This window comes from Papio anubis, chromosome 6 (genome assembly GCF_008728515.1).
Source record: "Papio anubis isolate 15944 chromosome 6, Panubis1.0, whole genome shotgun sequence".
Classification (NCBI taxonomy): Eukaryota; Metazoa; Chordata; class Mammalia; order Primates; family Cercopithecidae; genus Papio; species Papio anubis.
In genome coordinates, this window is record NC_044981.1 from 26,103,567 (window position 1) to 26,119,881 (window position 16,315).

The 16,315-nt window shown below is 43.1% G+C and overlaps 1 protein-coding gene across 3 annotated transcripts; it reads left to right on the top strand.

Annotated features, from left to right (window-relative positions):
* The first annotated feature begins 4,900 nt into the window (after positions 1-4,900).
* On the top strand, positions 4,901-13,706 carry HFE (homeostatic iron regulator). Of its 3 annotated transcripts, XM_003897162.4 has the most exons (6): positions 4,901-5,129; positions 8,485-8,748; positions 8,957-9,232; positions 10,329-10,604; positions 10,763-10,876; positions 11,829-13,706. In XM_003897162.4, exons 1-6 carry the CDS (start codon positions 5,054-5,056, stop codon positions 11,867-11,869), a joined length of 1,047 nt encoding a protein of 348 aa, XP_003897211.1. In that variant the 5' UTR covers positions 4,901-5,053; the 3' UTR covers positions 11,870-13,706. The 3 variants fall into 3 exon arrangements, with proteins under 3 accessions (XP_003897211.1, XP_009202838.1, XP_009202839.1); XM_009204574.3 differs by lacking the exon at positions 8,957-9,232; XM_009204575.3 differs by lacking the exons at positions 8,485-8,748; positions 8,957-9,232.
* The last annotated feature ends 2,609 nt before the right edge of the window (positions 13,707-16,315 follow it).

Here is a 16,315-nt window from a genome sequence, read left to right on the forward strand (position 1 = left end):
TTGAGGTACAGCACCTGGCTTCATGCTGAGATTTCTTTCATCAGCAGTTCAAAGACCTTTCACTTTTCAAGGCACAAGGAGAGAAATTCCATGCGTTGACACTGGGAGGAAGGGGACAGACCTACATAAAAGACTCAAAACTTCTATGACAGTAAAAGGAATGTATATCAAGTTCCTTAGGGCTGCCATAACAAAGTACCATTAAGTGGGTGGCTTAGAACAAAAGAAAATTATTTTCTCACAGTTATGTAGGCCAGTTGAGATCAAGGTATTATCAAGGTCAAGATCCCTCTGTAGCCTCCGGGAGAGGATTCTTTCTTGCCTGTTTCCACTTCCAGCAGCTTCCTGTGTTCCTTGGTTTGTGGCGGCATAACTCCAATCTCTGCCTCCATCTCTAGCTGGCCATTGTGCCTCTATGTCTGTGAGGATACCAGTCATTGGTTGAAGGACTCACCCTATTCCACTGTAATCTCGTCTTAACCAGTTAACTCACCCTATTCCAGATAAGATCATGTTCTCAGGTACTGAGGATTAGGACAGAATATCTTTTGGGGAGATGCAATTCATCCCATAAGTGGGTGGAAAAGGATGATTAACAAGTGTTATGTGGGGATGTATTGTTTTGCATCTACGTAGCTCTCAACCGATTTCTTTCCACAACACACATTTGTCACTCTATTCTGTATTAGGTTTATAGAGAAAAGTAGATCTTCAACCACTTTCCTGGGGTGTGGATACTGCTCTCTTTTTTGAGACAGGGTCTCATTCTGTCACCCAGACTGGTGTGCAGTAGCACTATCATGGCTCACTACAGCCTCAATGTCCCAGGCTTAAGTGATCCTCCCAGCCTCCTAAGTGGCTGGGACCACAAGTGTGTGCCACCACACCTGATTAATTTTATTTTTTAATTTTTTTGTGGACACACGGTCTCCCTATGTTTCCCAGACTGGTCTTGAATTCCTGGACTCAAGCCATCCTCCTGCCTCAGCCTCCCAAAGTGCTGGGATTACAGGCAAGAGCCACCATGCCTGGCCTTCAACTCTTGACCTTGTGAACACAGCCCTATACCTGTTCCCTTCATGCATGTGCCTATACGCTAAACCCTTTCCCAAGTGTACATGGAAATCTGAACCCCAACAAATATGGCCTAATTCTGAATTTGACTTTCCCAGGAGTAATTTGTGTCATTTCCAGCTTACTAGCCTTTGTGACTGTTGAATTTCAGCATTTCTGTGTGCTTGCAGCAGAAGGTGGAGCCAGCGTAGAGTGGCTCAAGATGAGAGAGTTTCTTCCTTACCAGTTTAGTCAACTTTTCAGACCTGGATTTATAGCTTCCTACCTGCTCTCTTGAAGGTGAAATGGTCTATTCACCTTCAGACCATTTAACCTTGGGGTCTCACTGAGCAATCTATGGCTTAAGTCTTCTAAGTCTCTTAATGTCCAAATACAATGGACAATTTTCAGGTACATCTGACAACATTTCTCTGCAGCCTTTGGTACCAATAACCATTCCATGGCTTCCAGAATATGGTTTGTCATTTCTTTTTTGTTTATGAGTTTTTATCCTTCTTCTGCCTGTTAAATGCACCTGACCCCCAGTGTTCTGATTTTTACTATTTTTCTTAAAAAAAAAAAATTAAATGTATTCTTATGAAAATATTAAAACATATACAAAAATAGAATAGACATTGATAATAGATCCTAAAATTCCTATGGAAATTCAGCAGAATGAGAATAGCTGATATAGTCTTCCAAAAGAAGATCATATTTGAAGTTGAGAAAGTTCTTGAATTCAACTTACTACAAAGCTATAGTAATCAAGACAGTGTAGTCCTGACATAAAGATAGGATTACAGTCTGGGTGTGGTGGCTCACACCTGTAATCCCAGCACTTTGGGAGGCTGAAGTGGACAGATCACCTGAGGTCAGGACTTCCAGACCAGCCTGACCAACATGGTGAAACCCCACCTCTACTAAAAATACAAAAATTGGCCAGGCATGGCGGCAGGTAACTGTAATCCCAGCTGCTTGGGAGGCTGAGGCAGAAGAATCACTTGAACCCGGGAGGCAGAGGTTGCAGTGAGCCAGGATCACGCCACTGCAATCCAGCCTGGGCAACAGAGTGAGACTCTGTCAAAAAAAAAAAAAAAAATAGGATTATAGCATAATGGGATAAAATTGGGACTCCAGAAATAAACTCTCACATTTATGGTAGATTGATTTTTGATAAGCGTGCCAAAACACTTCAATGAAAAAAGAGTCTTCTCAACAAGTGATGGTGAAACAACTGAATAACCACATTTTTGTTCTATCTGGGGCCCTGATTCAAAAACCCAGGCAAAGATGGAGAGAAATCAGAACTCTCATATACTGCTGATAGGAGGGTAAAATGCTTACTTTGGAAAAGAATGTGGCTATTCCTCAAAAGGTTAAACAAAGTTACCATATGACTCAGCAAACCCACTCCTAGATATATAACCAAAAGAAATCAAAACATAAGTCCACAAAAAAGCTTGTACATAAATGTTTTTAGCAGCACTATTCCCAATAGTCATCAAGTAGAAACAAACCAATCTCCATCAGCTGATGAATGAATAAATAAAATATGTTGTGGTATGTCCTTAAAATAGATATTATTGGTCCATGAAAAACATACATAAAAACATTATGCTAAATGAAAGAAGCCAGTCACAGCAAAGCAATGTATTATATGGGTTTATGAGTACTAAATGTTCCAAATAGAAAGAAAGTAGATTAATGATTGTCTGGGACGGGGAGGGAAGAAGGGGGAGAATGGAAGAACCTGAGAGGTGATGAATTAAGGGTACTGAATTAGGGGAACATAGTTTCTTTTTGGGGAGATAGAAAATGTTGTAAAATTTTGGTAATGGTTGCACATCTCTGTAAATATATTATAATCCATTACTTTTTGCATTTAATTTTATTTATTTTATCTTATTTTTGAGACGGAGTTTCACTCTTGTTGCCCAGGCTGGAGTGCAATGGCGCGATCTCGACTCATCACAACCTCCGCCTCTGGGGTTCAAGCGATTCTCCTGTCTCAGCCTTCCAAGTAGCTGGGATTACAGGTGCATGCCACCACACCCAGCTAATTTTTTTTTTTTTTTTTGGATGAAGTTTCACACTTGTCTCCCATGCTGGCATGCGATGGCACAATCTCAGCTCACTGCAACCTCCGCCTCCTAGGTTCAAGCGATTCTCCTGCCTCAGCCTCTTGTGTAGCTGGAATTACAGGTGCCTTCCACCACACCTGGCTAATTTTTGTGTTTTTAGTAAAGATGGGGTTTCACCATGTTGGCCAGGCTGGTCTCGAACTCCTGACCTCAGGTGATCTGCCTGCCTCGGCCTCCCAAAGTGCTGGGATTACAGGCGTGAGCCACTGAGTCAGGCCAATTTTGTATTTTAAATAGATGAATTACATGGTATGCGAATTATATGTTACCAAAAATTGAATAAAAGGAATAGTACTATCAGCCCCAATGTGCCCACCATCAATATTCTACATTTTTCCAATGTTATTTTATCTGTTCGCCTACAGTTGAGGCCCTGATATCCTAAGTTTGATTTTCTTGAATTGCCAAAATTTGTATACACACTTACAAAAATAATGCCTGTTGAATTTGCTAAATATGTAAAGGTTTGGAGCAAATCAGGTGTATTAAATTTATTTATATGGTTTGAAATGTCTAAGGCAATAATTCCCAAACTTCATTGAGGGAAGAGGAAAGCTTTTAAAATCTTGTTGCCGAGGTGGCATCCCATACTGTTACTGGGAATTCTGCGTTGGGATGGAGCCTTTAATTGAGGAGATTATTAGAGCCGGAGCTCTGAACCAGCAATCTCAGTTCTTGTGACAGTGAGCAAAGAACTACAAACTAACACCAAAATGCAAGTTTAAAGCGAAGTTTATTGAAGCATAATAATACACTCACAGAGGGAGAGTGGGCTGATTTCTGCAAAGTGAAATCGGCACCTCTTTACAGAGCTTAAGGTGTTTTTATGGGGTTTGTGGGGAGGAGTTGAGGTTTGGGCTGTGTCTGAGTGACAGGATGATGTTATGTGATTGAATTTTATAGCTATATAAACTAAAATTAAACTGCGCATGTTCTTACCTATCATTCATTAAGAAAAGCCTCCCAAGGATGGGGGGCAAAACTGTATGTGAATTCTATTATAATGATGGTCATGGGTAATATAATGAAGGACAGGGTTTTGTGTTATTGGGCATGTACCACTTTAGGGAATTTCCACCTGTACCCTCCTTTCTCTTTCTCCAGGATATTTTGGCCACAGACTTCATCATAAACTCCATCCCTTAGGGTGGCGTTAGGGTAGTCTTGGGCCTGAACTTAGGTGAGCCAGTGGCTGTCTTAGTGACCGCCTTTCTGCTGTCTTCTGTCGTCCCTTCCCAGCTGCTAATGTCTAACTACCTACCAATTACCCATTAAATCAGTGTATCTGGGGTTAGGAGCAGGCCTCAACATGTTTAATCATTTTCCAAGTCATCCCAATACTGTAAAGTTTGTGAAAAACTTGTCAGATAATTCAATTATGAAGGCTGTGGAAGGTGTTTCAGTAGGATCTAATTGGTTAACGTTATGATTTAATTAATTTGAATCAAAAAACAAAATGAAAAAGCTTTATATTTCTAAATCAAATAAGACACAAGTTGGTCTAAGGTCGAGATAAAATTTTTAAATGTATAATTGAATTTTGAAAATAATAAATATTTAAATATCTAAAGTTTACATCAGAACATTGCGAAGATACTTTCCCCAATCAGCAACATCCCTTCAGGATTTAAAAACCAAGGGGGACACTGGATCACCTAGAGTTTCACAAGCAGGTACCTTTTGCTGTAGGAGAGAGAGAATTAAAGTTCTGAAGACCTATTGCTTTTCACCAGGAAGTTTTACTGGGCATCTCCTGAGCCTAGGCAATAGCTGTAGGGTGACTTCTGGAGCCATCGCCGTTTCCCCGCCCCACCAAAGAAGCGGAGACTTAACGGGGACGTGTAGTCAGAGCTGGGGAAATGGGCCCGCGAGCCAGGCCGGCGCTTCTCCTCCTGATGCTTTTGCAGACCGCGGTCCTGCAGGGGCGCTTGCTGCGTGAGTCCGAGGGCTGCGGGCCAACGAGGGGCGCGGCGGGGGTGGAAAAATCGAAACTAGCTTTTCTTTGCGCTTGGGAGTTTGCTAACTTTGGAGGACCTGCTCAACCCTTTCCGCGGTCCCCTCTCCCTACATTCTGCGTCCAGACCCGGGGAGGGAATGCCTGCCACTGAGCTGCATATGGGGGTCCCTCGCCCCAGGACCTGCCCCCTCCCCCGGCTGTCCCGGCTCTTCGGAGTGACTTTTGGAACCGCCCACTCCCTTCCCCCAACCAGAATGCTTTTAAATAAATCTCGTAGTTCCTCACTGGAGCTAAGTTAAGCCTGGGGCTCCTTGGACCTGGATCTCGGGTTTATTTCCAATGTCAGCTGTGCGGTTTTTTCCCCAGTCATCTCCAAACAGGAAGTTCTTCCCTGCTTGCTTGCCGAGAAGGCTGAGCGAACCCACAGCAGGATCCGCACTGGGTTTCCACCTCGGAACGAATGCGCTGGGTGGTGGGGGCGCGGAAGAGTGGGGTTGGGGATCTGAATTCTTCACCATTCCACCCACTTTTGGTGAGACCTGGGGTGGAGGTCTCTGGGGTGGGAGGCTTCTGAGAGAGGCCTACCTCGGGCCTTTCCCTGCTCTTGGCAATTGTTCTGTTGCCTGGAAAATTGAGTATATGTTAGTTTTCAACGTTTGAACTGAACAGTTCTCTTTTCAGGCAGGCTTTATTGATTAGCAGTGTGCTGTGTAATTAAGAGTCCTCTAAAGAACGTCAAAGTACTAATAATGAACATGTAAGCAATGCACTCAGTTGTAAGTTACATTCATATCTGATCTTACTTGATTTTCACTAGGCATAGGGAGGTAGGAGCTAATAATATGTTTATTTACTAGAAGTTAACTGGAATTCAGATTAAATAACTCTTTTCAGGTTACAAAGTATATAAGTAATCAGGTTTTCTGATATTATTTCAAGTACTATAGCTACTTCTAATCTTAGTTGACAGTGATTTTGCCCTGTAGTCTAGCACAGTGTTCTGTGGGTCACACACCGGCCTCAGCACAGCACTTTGAGTTTTGGTACTTTGTGTATCTACATTTTACACATGACAAGAATGAGGCATACACGGCCTGCTTCCTGGCAAGTTTATTCAATGGTACACTGGGCTTTGGTGGCAGAGCTCATTTCTCCACTTCATAGTTATGATTCTTAAACATCACACTGCATTAGAGGCTGCATAATAAAATTTCAGGTTGAGCGGAAATATTCATTGTTTACAAGTGTAAATGAGTCCCAACCATGTGTTGCACTGTTCAAGGCCCAAGGGAGAGAGCAGGGAAACAAGTCTTCACCCTTTGATATTTTGCATTCTAGTGGGAGAGATGACAATAAGCGAATGAGCAGAAACATATGCAACATCAGGAAACGATGGGTGTTGTGAGAAGCAGAGAAGTCAGGACAAGTCACTCTGGGGCTGACACTTGAGCAGAGACATGAAGGGAATAAGAATGAGATTGACTGGGACCAGTATTTCCCAGGCAAACTGAGTGGGCCTGGCAAGTTGGATTAAAAAGCAGGTTTTCTCAGCACTACTCGTGTGTGTGTGTGTGTGTGTGTGTTGGGGGTAGGAAGGGGGACTACCATCTGCATGTAGCATGTCCAGCAGTATCCTGTTGTCTCTACTCACTTGGTGCTAGGAGCACTCATCCTCCCTACTCACTAGGTGCTAGGAGCACTCCTCCAGTCTTGACAACCAAAAATGTCTCTAAACTTTGCCACATGTCACCTAGGAGACAAACTCCTGGTTGAGAAGCTAGGGTTGAAAAAAAAACAAGTAGTGCTGGGGGTTAGAGGCCAAGAAGTAGGTAATGGGCTCAGAAGAGGAGCCACAAACAAGGTCATGCAGGTGCCTGTAGGCTGTGGTGTGAATTCTAGCCAAGGAGTAACAGTGATCTGTCACAGGCTTTAAAAAGATTGCTCTGGCTACTATGTGGAAAGCAGAATGAAGGGAGCAACAGTAAAAAGCAGGGAGCCCATCCAGGAAGCTGTTACACAGTCCACACAAGAGATGGTGGAGTGGGCTGGGTGGGAACATAAAAGGGAGTGAGAAACCGTTGTCTCCTGCATATATTCTGAAGGAAGTTGCTGAAGGATTCTATGTTGTGTGAGAGAAAGAGAAGAATTAGCTGGGTGTGGTAGCTCATGCCAAGGAGTAGGCCAAGGAGGGCAGATTCTTGAGCTCAGGAGTTCAAGACCAGCCTGGGCAACATGGCAAAACCCCTTCTCTACAAAAAATACAAAAATTAGCCGGGTGTGGTGGCATGCACCTGTGATCCTAGCTACTAGGGAGGCTGAGGTGTGGGGGATTGCTTGAGCCCAGGAAGTTGAGGCTGCAGTGAGCCATGACTGTGCCACTATACTTCAGCCTAGATGACAGAGCAAGATGCTGTCTCCCCCCATCCCCTGAAAAAAGAGAAGAGATAAAGTTGACTTTGTTCTTTATTTTAATTTTATTGGCCTGAGCAGAGGGGTAATTGGCAATGCCATTTCTGAGATGGTGAAGGCAGAGGAAAGAGCAGTTTGGGGTAAATCAAGGATCTGGATTTGGACATGCTAAGTTTGAGATTCCAGTCAGGCATCCAAGTGGTGAGGCCATATAGGCAGTTCAGTGTAAGAATTCAGGGCCAAGGCTGGGCACGGTGGCTCACTCCTGTAATCCCAGCACTTTGGGAGGCTGAGGCAGGCAGACCACTTGAGGTCAGGAGTTTGAGACAAGCTTGGCTAACATGGTGAAACCCCATGTCTACTAAAAATACAAAAATTAGCCTGGTGTGGTGGCACATGCCTATAGTCCTAGGTTTTCAGGAGGCTTAGGCAGGAGAATCCCTTGAATCCAGGAGGTGCAGGTTGCAGTGAGCTGAGATTGTGCCATTGCACTCCAGCCTGGGCGATAGAGTGAGACTCAGTCTCAAAAACAAACAAACAAACAAACAAACAAAAAACCTGAATGAATTCCTCAGGATTTGGGTCTAATTTGCTCTGAGCACCAACTCCTGAGTTCAACTACCATAGCTAGAGACACCTTAACATTTTCCAGAATCCACCAGCTTTAGTGGAGTCTGTCTAATCATGAGTATTGGAATAGGGTCTGGGGGCAGTGAGGGGATGGCAGCCACGTGTGGCAGAGAAAGGCACACAAGGAGAGAGCAGCCAGGACTGTCAAATGGAAGAAAGATGGGACTGCAACTCACACTTCACAATATGAGGACCAGACACAACTGATGGTATGAGTTGATGCAGGTCTGTGGAGCCTCAACATCCCACTCCCCTCCTATTGCACATGGTGAAGGCCTGTTGCTCTGTCTCCAGGTTCACACTCTCTGCACTACCTCTTCATGGGTTCCTCAGAGCAGGACCTTGGTCTTTCCCTGTTTGAAGCTTTGGGCTATGTGGACGACCAGCTGTTCGTGTTCTATGATCATGAGAGTCGCCGTGTGGAGCCCCGAACTCCATGGGTGTCCGGTAGAACGTCAAGCCAGATGTGGCTGCAGCTGAGTCAGAGTCTGAAAGGGTGGGATCACATGTTCACTGTTGACTTCTGGACTATTATGGAAAATCACAACCACAGCAAGGGTATGTGGAGAGGGGGCCTTACCTTCTGGAGGTTGTCAGAGCTTTTCATCTTTTCATGCATCTTGAAGGAAACAGCTGGAAATCTGATGTCTTGTGGGAGCAGGGAAGAGGGAAGGAATTTACCTCCTGAGGTCATTTGGTCCTTGGGGATGGTGGAAATAGGGACCTACTCCTTTGGTTGCAGTAACAAGGCTGGGGATTTTTCCAGAGTCCCACACCCTGCAGGTCATCCTGGGCTGCAAAATGCAAGAGGACAACAGTACCGAGGGCTTCTGGAAGTACGGGTACGATGGGCAGGACCACCTTGAATTCTGCCCTGACACGCTGGATTGGAGAGCAGCAGAACCCAGGGCCTGGCCCACCAAGCTGGAGTGGGAAAGGCACAAAATTCGGGCCAGGCAGAACAGGGCCTACCTCGAGAGGGACTGCCCTGTGCAGCTGCAGCAGTTGCTGGAGCTGGGGAGAGGTGTTTTCGACCGGCCAGGTATGGTGGAAACACACTTCTGCCCCCATACTCTAGTGGCAGAGTGGAGGAGGATGTAGGGCATGGAATCCCTGGTTAGAGTTTCAGAGGTGGCTGAGGGTGTGTGCCTCTCCAAATTCTGGGAAGGGACTTTCTCAATCCTAGAGTCTCTACCTTATAATTGAGATGTATGAGGCAGCCACAAGTCATGGGTTTAATTTCTTTTCTCCATTCATATGGCTCAAAGGGAAGTGTCTGCAGCCCTTGCTTTTTATTTAACCAATAATCCTTTGTATATGTATACCTGTTAAGAATTCAGAAATGTCAAGGCCAGGCGCGGTGACTCACCCTTGTAATCCCAGCAATTGGAGGCCAAGGCGGGTGGATCATGAGGTCAGGAGTTCGAGACCAGCCTGACCAACATGGTGAAACCCATCTCTAAAAAAATACAAAAATTAGCTGGGCGCAGTCATGCGTGCCTGTAGTCCCAGCCAATTGGGAGGCTGAGGAAGGAGAATCGCTTGAACCCGGGAAGCAGAGGTTGCACTGAGCTGAGATCACGCCACTGCACTCTAGCCTAGGCAACAGAGTGAGACTCCATCTTTAAAAAAAAAAAAAAAAGAAAAGAGAGAATTCAGAGATGTCAGCTATCATATGAATACCAGGACAAAATATCAAGTGAGGCCACTTATCAGAGTAGCAGAATGCTTTAGGTTAAAAGTTTCTTTCACAGAACATAGCAATAATCACTGAAGCTACCTATTTTACAAGGCCCCTTCTTATAACAATGCCTCCTAGGTTGACCCAGGTGAAACTAACCATCTGTATTCAATCGTTTTCAATGCACATAAAGGGCAATTTTATCTATCAGAACAAAGAACACAGGTAACTGATATGTATATTTACATGTTAGGAGAACAAGCTGATCTGACTGCGCTCCAAGTGACACTGTGTTATAGCCCAATCTTAGGACACAAAATGGTGTCTCTCCTGTAGCTTGTTTTTTTTCTGAAAAGGGTATTTCCTTCCTCCAACCTATAGAAGGAAGTGAAAGTTCCAATCTTCCTGGCACGGGTAAACAGATCCCCTCTCCTCATCCTTCCTCTTTCCTGTCAAGTGCCTCCTTTGGTGAAGGTGACACATCATGTGACCTCTTCAGTGACCACTCTACGGTGTCGGGCCCTGAACTACTACCCCCAGAACATCACCATGAAGTGGCTGAAGGATAGGCAGCCAATGGATGCCAAGGAGGTCGAACCTAAAGATGTATTGCCCAATGGGGATGGGACCTACCAGGGCTGGATAACCTTGACTGTACCCCCAGGGGAAGAACAGAGATATACTTGCCAGGTGGAGCACCCAGGCCTGGATCAGCCCCTCCTTGCTTTCTGGGGTATGTGACTGATGAGAGCCAGGAGCTGAGAAAATCTATTGGGGGTTGAGAGGAGTGCCTGAGGGGGTAATTATGGCAGTGAGACAAGGATCTGCTCTTTGTTAGGGGGTGGGCTGGGGGTGGCAATCAATGGCTTTAACTTGCTTTTTCTGTTTTAGAGCCCTCACCATCTAGAACTCTAGTCATTGGAGTCATCAGTGGAATTGCTGTTTTTGTCATCATCTTGTTCATTGGAATGTTGTTCATAATATTAAGGAAGAGGCAGACTTCAAGTGAGTAGGAACAAGGAGAAGTCTCTTAGTATCTCTGCCCCAGAGCACAGTGGGAAGAGGGGCAGAGGGGATCTGACATCCATGGGAAGCATTTTTCTTATTTATATTCTTTGGGGACACCAGTAGCTCCTTGGGAGACAGAAAATAATGGTTCTCCCTAGAATGAAAGTCTCTAATTCAACAAACATCTTCAGAGCACCTACTATTTTGCAAGAGCTGTTTAAGGTAGTGCAGGGGCTTTGAGGTTGAGAAGTCACTGTGGCTATTCTCAGAACCCAAATCTGGTAGAGAATGAAAATTATAGCAAGTGAATGTAGTTAAAGAAGACCCCATGAGGTCCTAAAGCAGGCAGGAAGCAAATGCTTAGGATGTCAAAGGAAGGAATGATCACATTCAGCTGGGGATCAAGAAAGCCTTCTGGATCTTGAAGGAGAAGCTTGATTCCATTAGGTGAGGTTGAAGATGATGGGAGGTCTACACAGACGGAACAACCATGCCAAGTGGGAGAGTATAAGGCATACTGGGAGGTTAGAACTAATTATTCTACCTTAACCCCGAGTTTGCATAGCTATCGCTCACCAATTATGCATTTCTACTCCCTGAACATCTGTGGTGTGGGGAGAAGAGAGGCAGAAAGAAGCCAGCTCATACAGAGTCCGAGGGTCTTTGGGGATATTGGGTTATGATCACTGGAGTGTCACTGAAGGATCCTAAGAAAGGAGGAGCATGATCTCCCTTATATGGTGAATGTGTTGTTAAAAAGTCAGATGGGAGGTGAGGAGACCAGTTAGAAAGCCAATAAGCATTCCCAGATGAGAGATAATGGTTCTTGAAATCCAATAGTGCCCAGGTCTAAATTGAGATAGGTGAATGAAGAAAATAAGGAACAAAGAAGAGGCAAGATGATGCCTAGGTTTGTGATGCCTCTTTCCTGGTTCTCTTGTCTCCACAGGAGGAGTCATGGGGCACTACGTCTTAGCTGAACGTGAGTGACACACAGCCTGCAGACTCATCGTGGGAAGGACACAAAACTAGAGATTCAAAAAGGGAGTGCACTTATGGAGCTCTTCATGTTTCAGGACAGAGTTGAACCTAAACATAGAAATCGCCTGAAGAACTCCTTGCTTTTAGCTTTCTCTGTTCATTTCCTCAAAAATATTTCCCCATTTAGGTTTCTGATTCCTGCACGCCAGTGATCCCCAGCTGTGACCTCCCCCCTGGAACTGCCTCTCATGAACCTCAAGCTGCATCTGCTTCCTTCATTTCCTCCATCACCTCAGACACATACACCTATGTCATTTCATTTCCTATTTTTGGAAGAGGACTCCTTAAATTTGGGGGACTTACATGATTCATTTTAACATCTCAGAAAAGCTTTGAATCCTGGGACATGGCTAGTCATAATCTTACCAGAATTTTACATATGTATCTAGGCATTTTCTGGACCCGTTCTACTTTTCCTTTGAATCATCCCTCTGTGTTACCCAGTAACTCATCTGTCACCAAGCCATGGGGATTCTTTCATCTGATTGTTATGTGAGTTGTAGGCTATACACTGCACGAATGGAAGAGGCACCTTTCCCAGAAAAAGCATCATGGCTGTCTGTGGGTATTATGATGGGTGTTTTTAGCAGGTAGGAGGCAAATATCTTGAAAGGGGTTGCAAAGAGGTGTCTTTTTCTAATTGGCATGAAGGTGTCATACAGGTTTGCAAAGTTTAATGGTGCCTTCATTTGGAATGCTACTCTAGTATTGCACACCTGAAGTATAACAATAATTTTCTCCCTGATCTCTCCTTGTTCTGATAATGAAAATTATAAGGATGATGATAATGATGATAAAAGCACTTACTTTGTGTCCCACTCTTCTGAGCACCTACTTACATGCATTATTGCATGCAATTCTTACAATAATTCTATGAGATAGGCACTATTATCTCAATTTCTTTTTTAGATGAAGAAAGTGAAGTAGGCCAGGCACGGTGGCTCACGCCTGTAATCCCAGCACTTTGGGAGGCTGAGGCAGGTGGATCACGAGGTCAGGAGACCCAGACCATCCTGGCTAACACGATGAAACCCCGTCTCTACTAAAAATACAAAAAAATTAGCCGGGCCTGGTAGCAGGCACCTGTAGTCCCAGCTACTGGGGAGGCTGAGGCAGGAGAATGGCATGAACCTGGGAGGCAGAGCTTGCAGTGAGCAGAGATCTCGCCACTGCACTCCAGCCTGAGTGATAGAGTGAGACTCTGTCTCAAAAACAAAAGGGAAGAAAAATGAAAATAGAGTATCACACAGCTTGCCAGTGATAGAAACAGGTTTCAAACTCAGTCAATCTGACCGTATGATACATCTCACACACCACTACATTCAGGTAGTTTAGATGCCTAGAGTAAATAGAGACGGAAGGAGATGGCTCTTCTATTGTCTCATTGTGCTTCTTCTGAGTGAGCTTGAATCACATAAAGGGAAACAGCAGAAAACAACCAGCTGATCCTCAGCTGTCATGTTTCCTTTAAAAGTCCCCAAGGGAACGTCCTGGAATGTGACTCCCTTGCTCCTCTGTTACTCTCTTTGGCATTCATTTCTTTGGCCCCTACGCAAGGACTGTAATTGGTGGGGACAGCTAGTGGCCCTGCTGGGCTTCACACACACTGTCCTCCCTAGGCCAGTGCCTCTGGAGTCAGAACTCTGGTAGTATTTCCCTCGATGAACTGGAGTAAACTCTCTCATTTTGAGATGATAAATGGAAGCCACCAAGTGGCTTAGAGGATGCCCAGGCCCTGTCATGGGGCCACTGGGGTTCCGGTGCACATTAAAAAAAAAAAAAAAAATCTAAGCAGGACACTCAGGAATTGCTAGTTTCTGGGAAATCAGTTCACCATGTTCAAAAGAGTCTTTTTTTTTTTTTTTTTTGAGACTCTATTGCGCAGACTGGAGTGCAATACCTCTGCCTCCCAGGTTTAAGAGATTCTCCTGCCTCAGCCTCACAAGTAGCTGGGATTACAGGCATGCACCACCATGCCCAGCTAAGTTTTGCATTTTTAGTAGAGATGAGGTTTCACCATGTTGGCCAGGCTGGTCTCGAACTCCTGATCTCGTGATCCGCCCGCCTCGGCCTCCGAAAGTGCTGGGATTACATGCATGAGTCACCCTGCCCGACCATCAAAAGAGTCTTAATATATATATCCAGATGACATGTGTTTACTTTATGTTGCTACATGCATTTGGCTGCATAAATGTGGTACAAGCATTCTGTCTTGAAGGGCAGGTGCTTCAGGATACCAGGTACAGCTCAGAAGTTTCTTTTGTAGGCATTAAATTTTAGCAAAGATATCTCATCTCTTCTTTTAAACAATTTTCTTTTTTGCTGGTTAGAAAAGTTATGTAGAAAAAAGGAAATATCATTTATGCTCATTGTAGAAAAGCTAAAAAATGAATACAATTAAAGCTGTTATTTAATTAGCCAGTGATAAACTATTAAAAACTTGTCTATTAACTGTTAGTATTATTGTTGCATTAAAAATGCATATACTTTAATAAATGTACATTGTATTGCATACTGCATGATTTTATTGATGTTCATCTTGTGTATATACTTAATCGCTTTGTCATTTTGAGATATTTATTTTGCTTCTAATTTCTTTACATTTTGTCTTGTGGAATATTTTCATTCAACTGTGTTAGCCGAATTAATTGTTTTTCTTCACACTAGGGACATTGTCGTCTAAGTTGTAAGACATTGGTTATTTTACCAACAAACCATTCTGGAAGCATATGACAAATTCTTTCTCTCTTAATATGGTACCATACTGAAAGCAGACTGCTATAAGGCTTCACTTACTCTTCTACCTCATAAAGAATATGTTACAATTAATTAATTAGGTAAGCATTTGTTTTATATTGGTTTTATTTCACCTGGGCTGAGATTACAAGAAACACCCCAGTCTTCATAGTAACACATTTCGGTAACATATTTACTAAACATCAGCAACTGTGGCCTGTTAATTTTTTTAATAGAAATTTTAAGTCCTCATTTTCTTTCAGTGTTTTTTAAGCTTAATTTTTCTGGCTTTATTCATAAATTCTTAAGGTCAACTACATTTGAAAAATCAAAGACCTCATTTTAAATTCTTACTCACCTCTGGCAAAACCACTCACAGACCATGGGGGTAAAGAAAAGTGTGACACCTGGTGGCCACAAGTAAACATACCACGGTGGTCCGGTGACCAGAGGTGCAGAGCTGAGGGTTTTCCTGAGGGTAAAGGAATAAACAGTGGGTGGAGGGATGTGCACTAGAAATCACTTGTAGAGAAAAGCCCCTGAAAATTTCAGAAAACAAACAAGAAACTACTTACCAGCTATTTGAATTGCTGGAATCACAGGCCATTGCTGAGCTTCCTGAACTGGGAACACAACAGAAGGAAAACAAACCACTCTGATAAGAATTCAGTCAAGTACAGCAGATGATTGAGGACTGCTGAGAGGTACAGGCCAAAATTCTTATGTTGTATTATAATAATGTCATCTTATAGTACTGTCAGTATTGTATAAAACATTATTCATAAACTTACACACATTTAAAAACAAAACACTGTCTCTAAAATCCCGAAATTTCTCATAAGCTATCAGTTTTAAATGAACATTTTTCAAACCACAATCTGATTTAACCATGACCATCACTTAAATATTACTGACTTTCAAATTAAAGATTTTCACATACAGGCTGATATTTTTAATTGCGATTCTCTCTGTAGGCTTTGGGTATAATGTGTTCTTTTCCTTTTTTGCATCGGTGATTAACTTCTACACTGTAACATGTAGAATGTTAATACAATATTAAAGTATTTTGTATGACAATTTTATTTGAAAGCCTAGGATGCCTTGACATCCTGCATACATTTATTACTTGATATGCATGCATTCTGGTATCTCAAGCATTCTATTTCTGAGTAATTGTTTAAGGTGTAGAAGAGATAGATATGGTAGATTTGGGGTGGATACTTATATATTTTCTATTTCTTGGATGAATGAATTTGTATATTAAAAGTTTTCCATGGCAGAAATATTTCCAAAGACTTTTTTTTTCCGGTATGGATTGAAGGCCCTGATTTCACCACAGTGCAATATATCAATGTAGCAAAATTGTACTTGTACCCCATGAATATATATAATTTAAAAAACTATTTTTTTCCAGCCAATTATTATTACTTACTAGATATTAGGCTCTGTTCTGAATATTAATTTAATTCCTCCAAAGAATCTTATGAGATAGGTAGGAATAATTGCTTCTATTCTGTTATCCTTATGTTGCTGTTATGAAACCAAGGCACAGAAAGGTTAGTTAACTTACTGAAGAAGATGATTGTGCTAGATTTTTATTCTAGCCATTCTGGAATAACAACTACATAACCTTGTCTGAGCCAAGGAAACATATGGTGT

Excerpts from the sequence above, each read along its gene's own strand:
- HFE (XM_003897162.4), top strand. The coding sequence starts at position 5,054 with ATGGGCCCGCGAGCCAGGCCGGCGCTTCTCCTCCTGATGCTTTTGCAG. Across the intron at positions 10,605-10,762 it reads GCCCCTCCTTGCTTTCTGGG|AGCCCTCACCATCTAGAACT; the intron begins GTATGTGACTGA and ends TTTCTGTTTTAG. Across the intron at positions 10,877-11,828 it reads AAGGAAGAGGCAGACTTCAA|GAGGAGTCATGGGGCACTAC; the intron begins GTGAGTAGGAAC and ends TTGTCTCCACAG.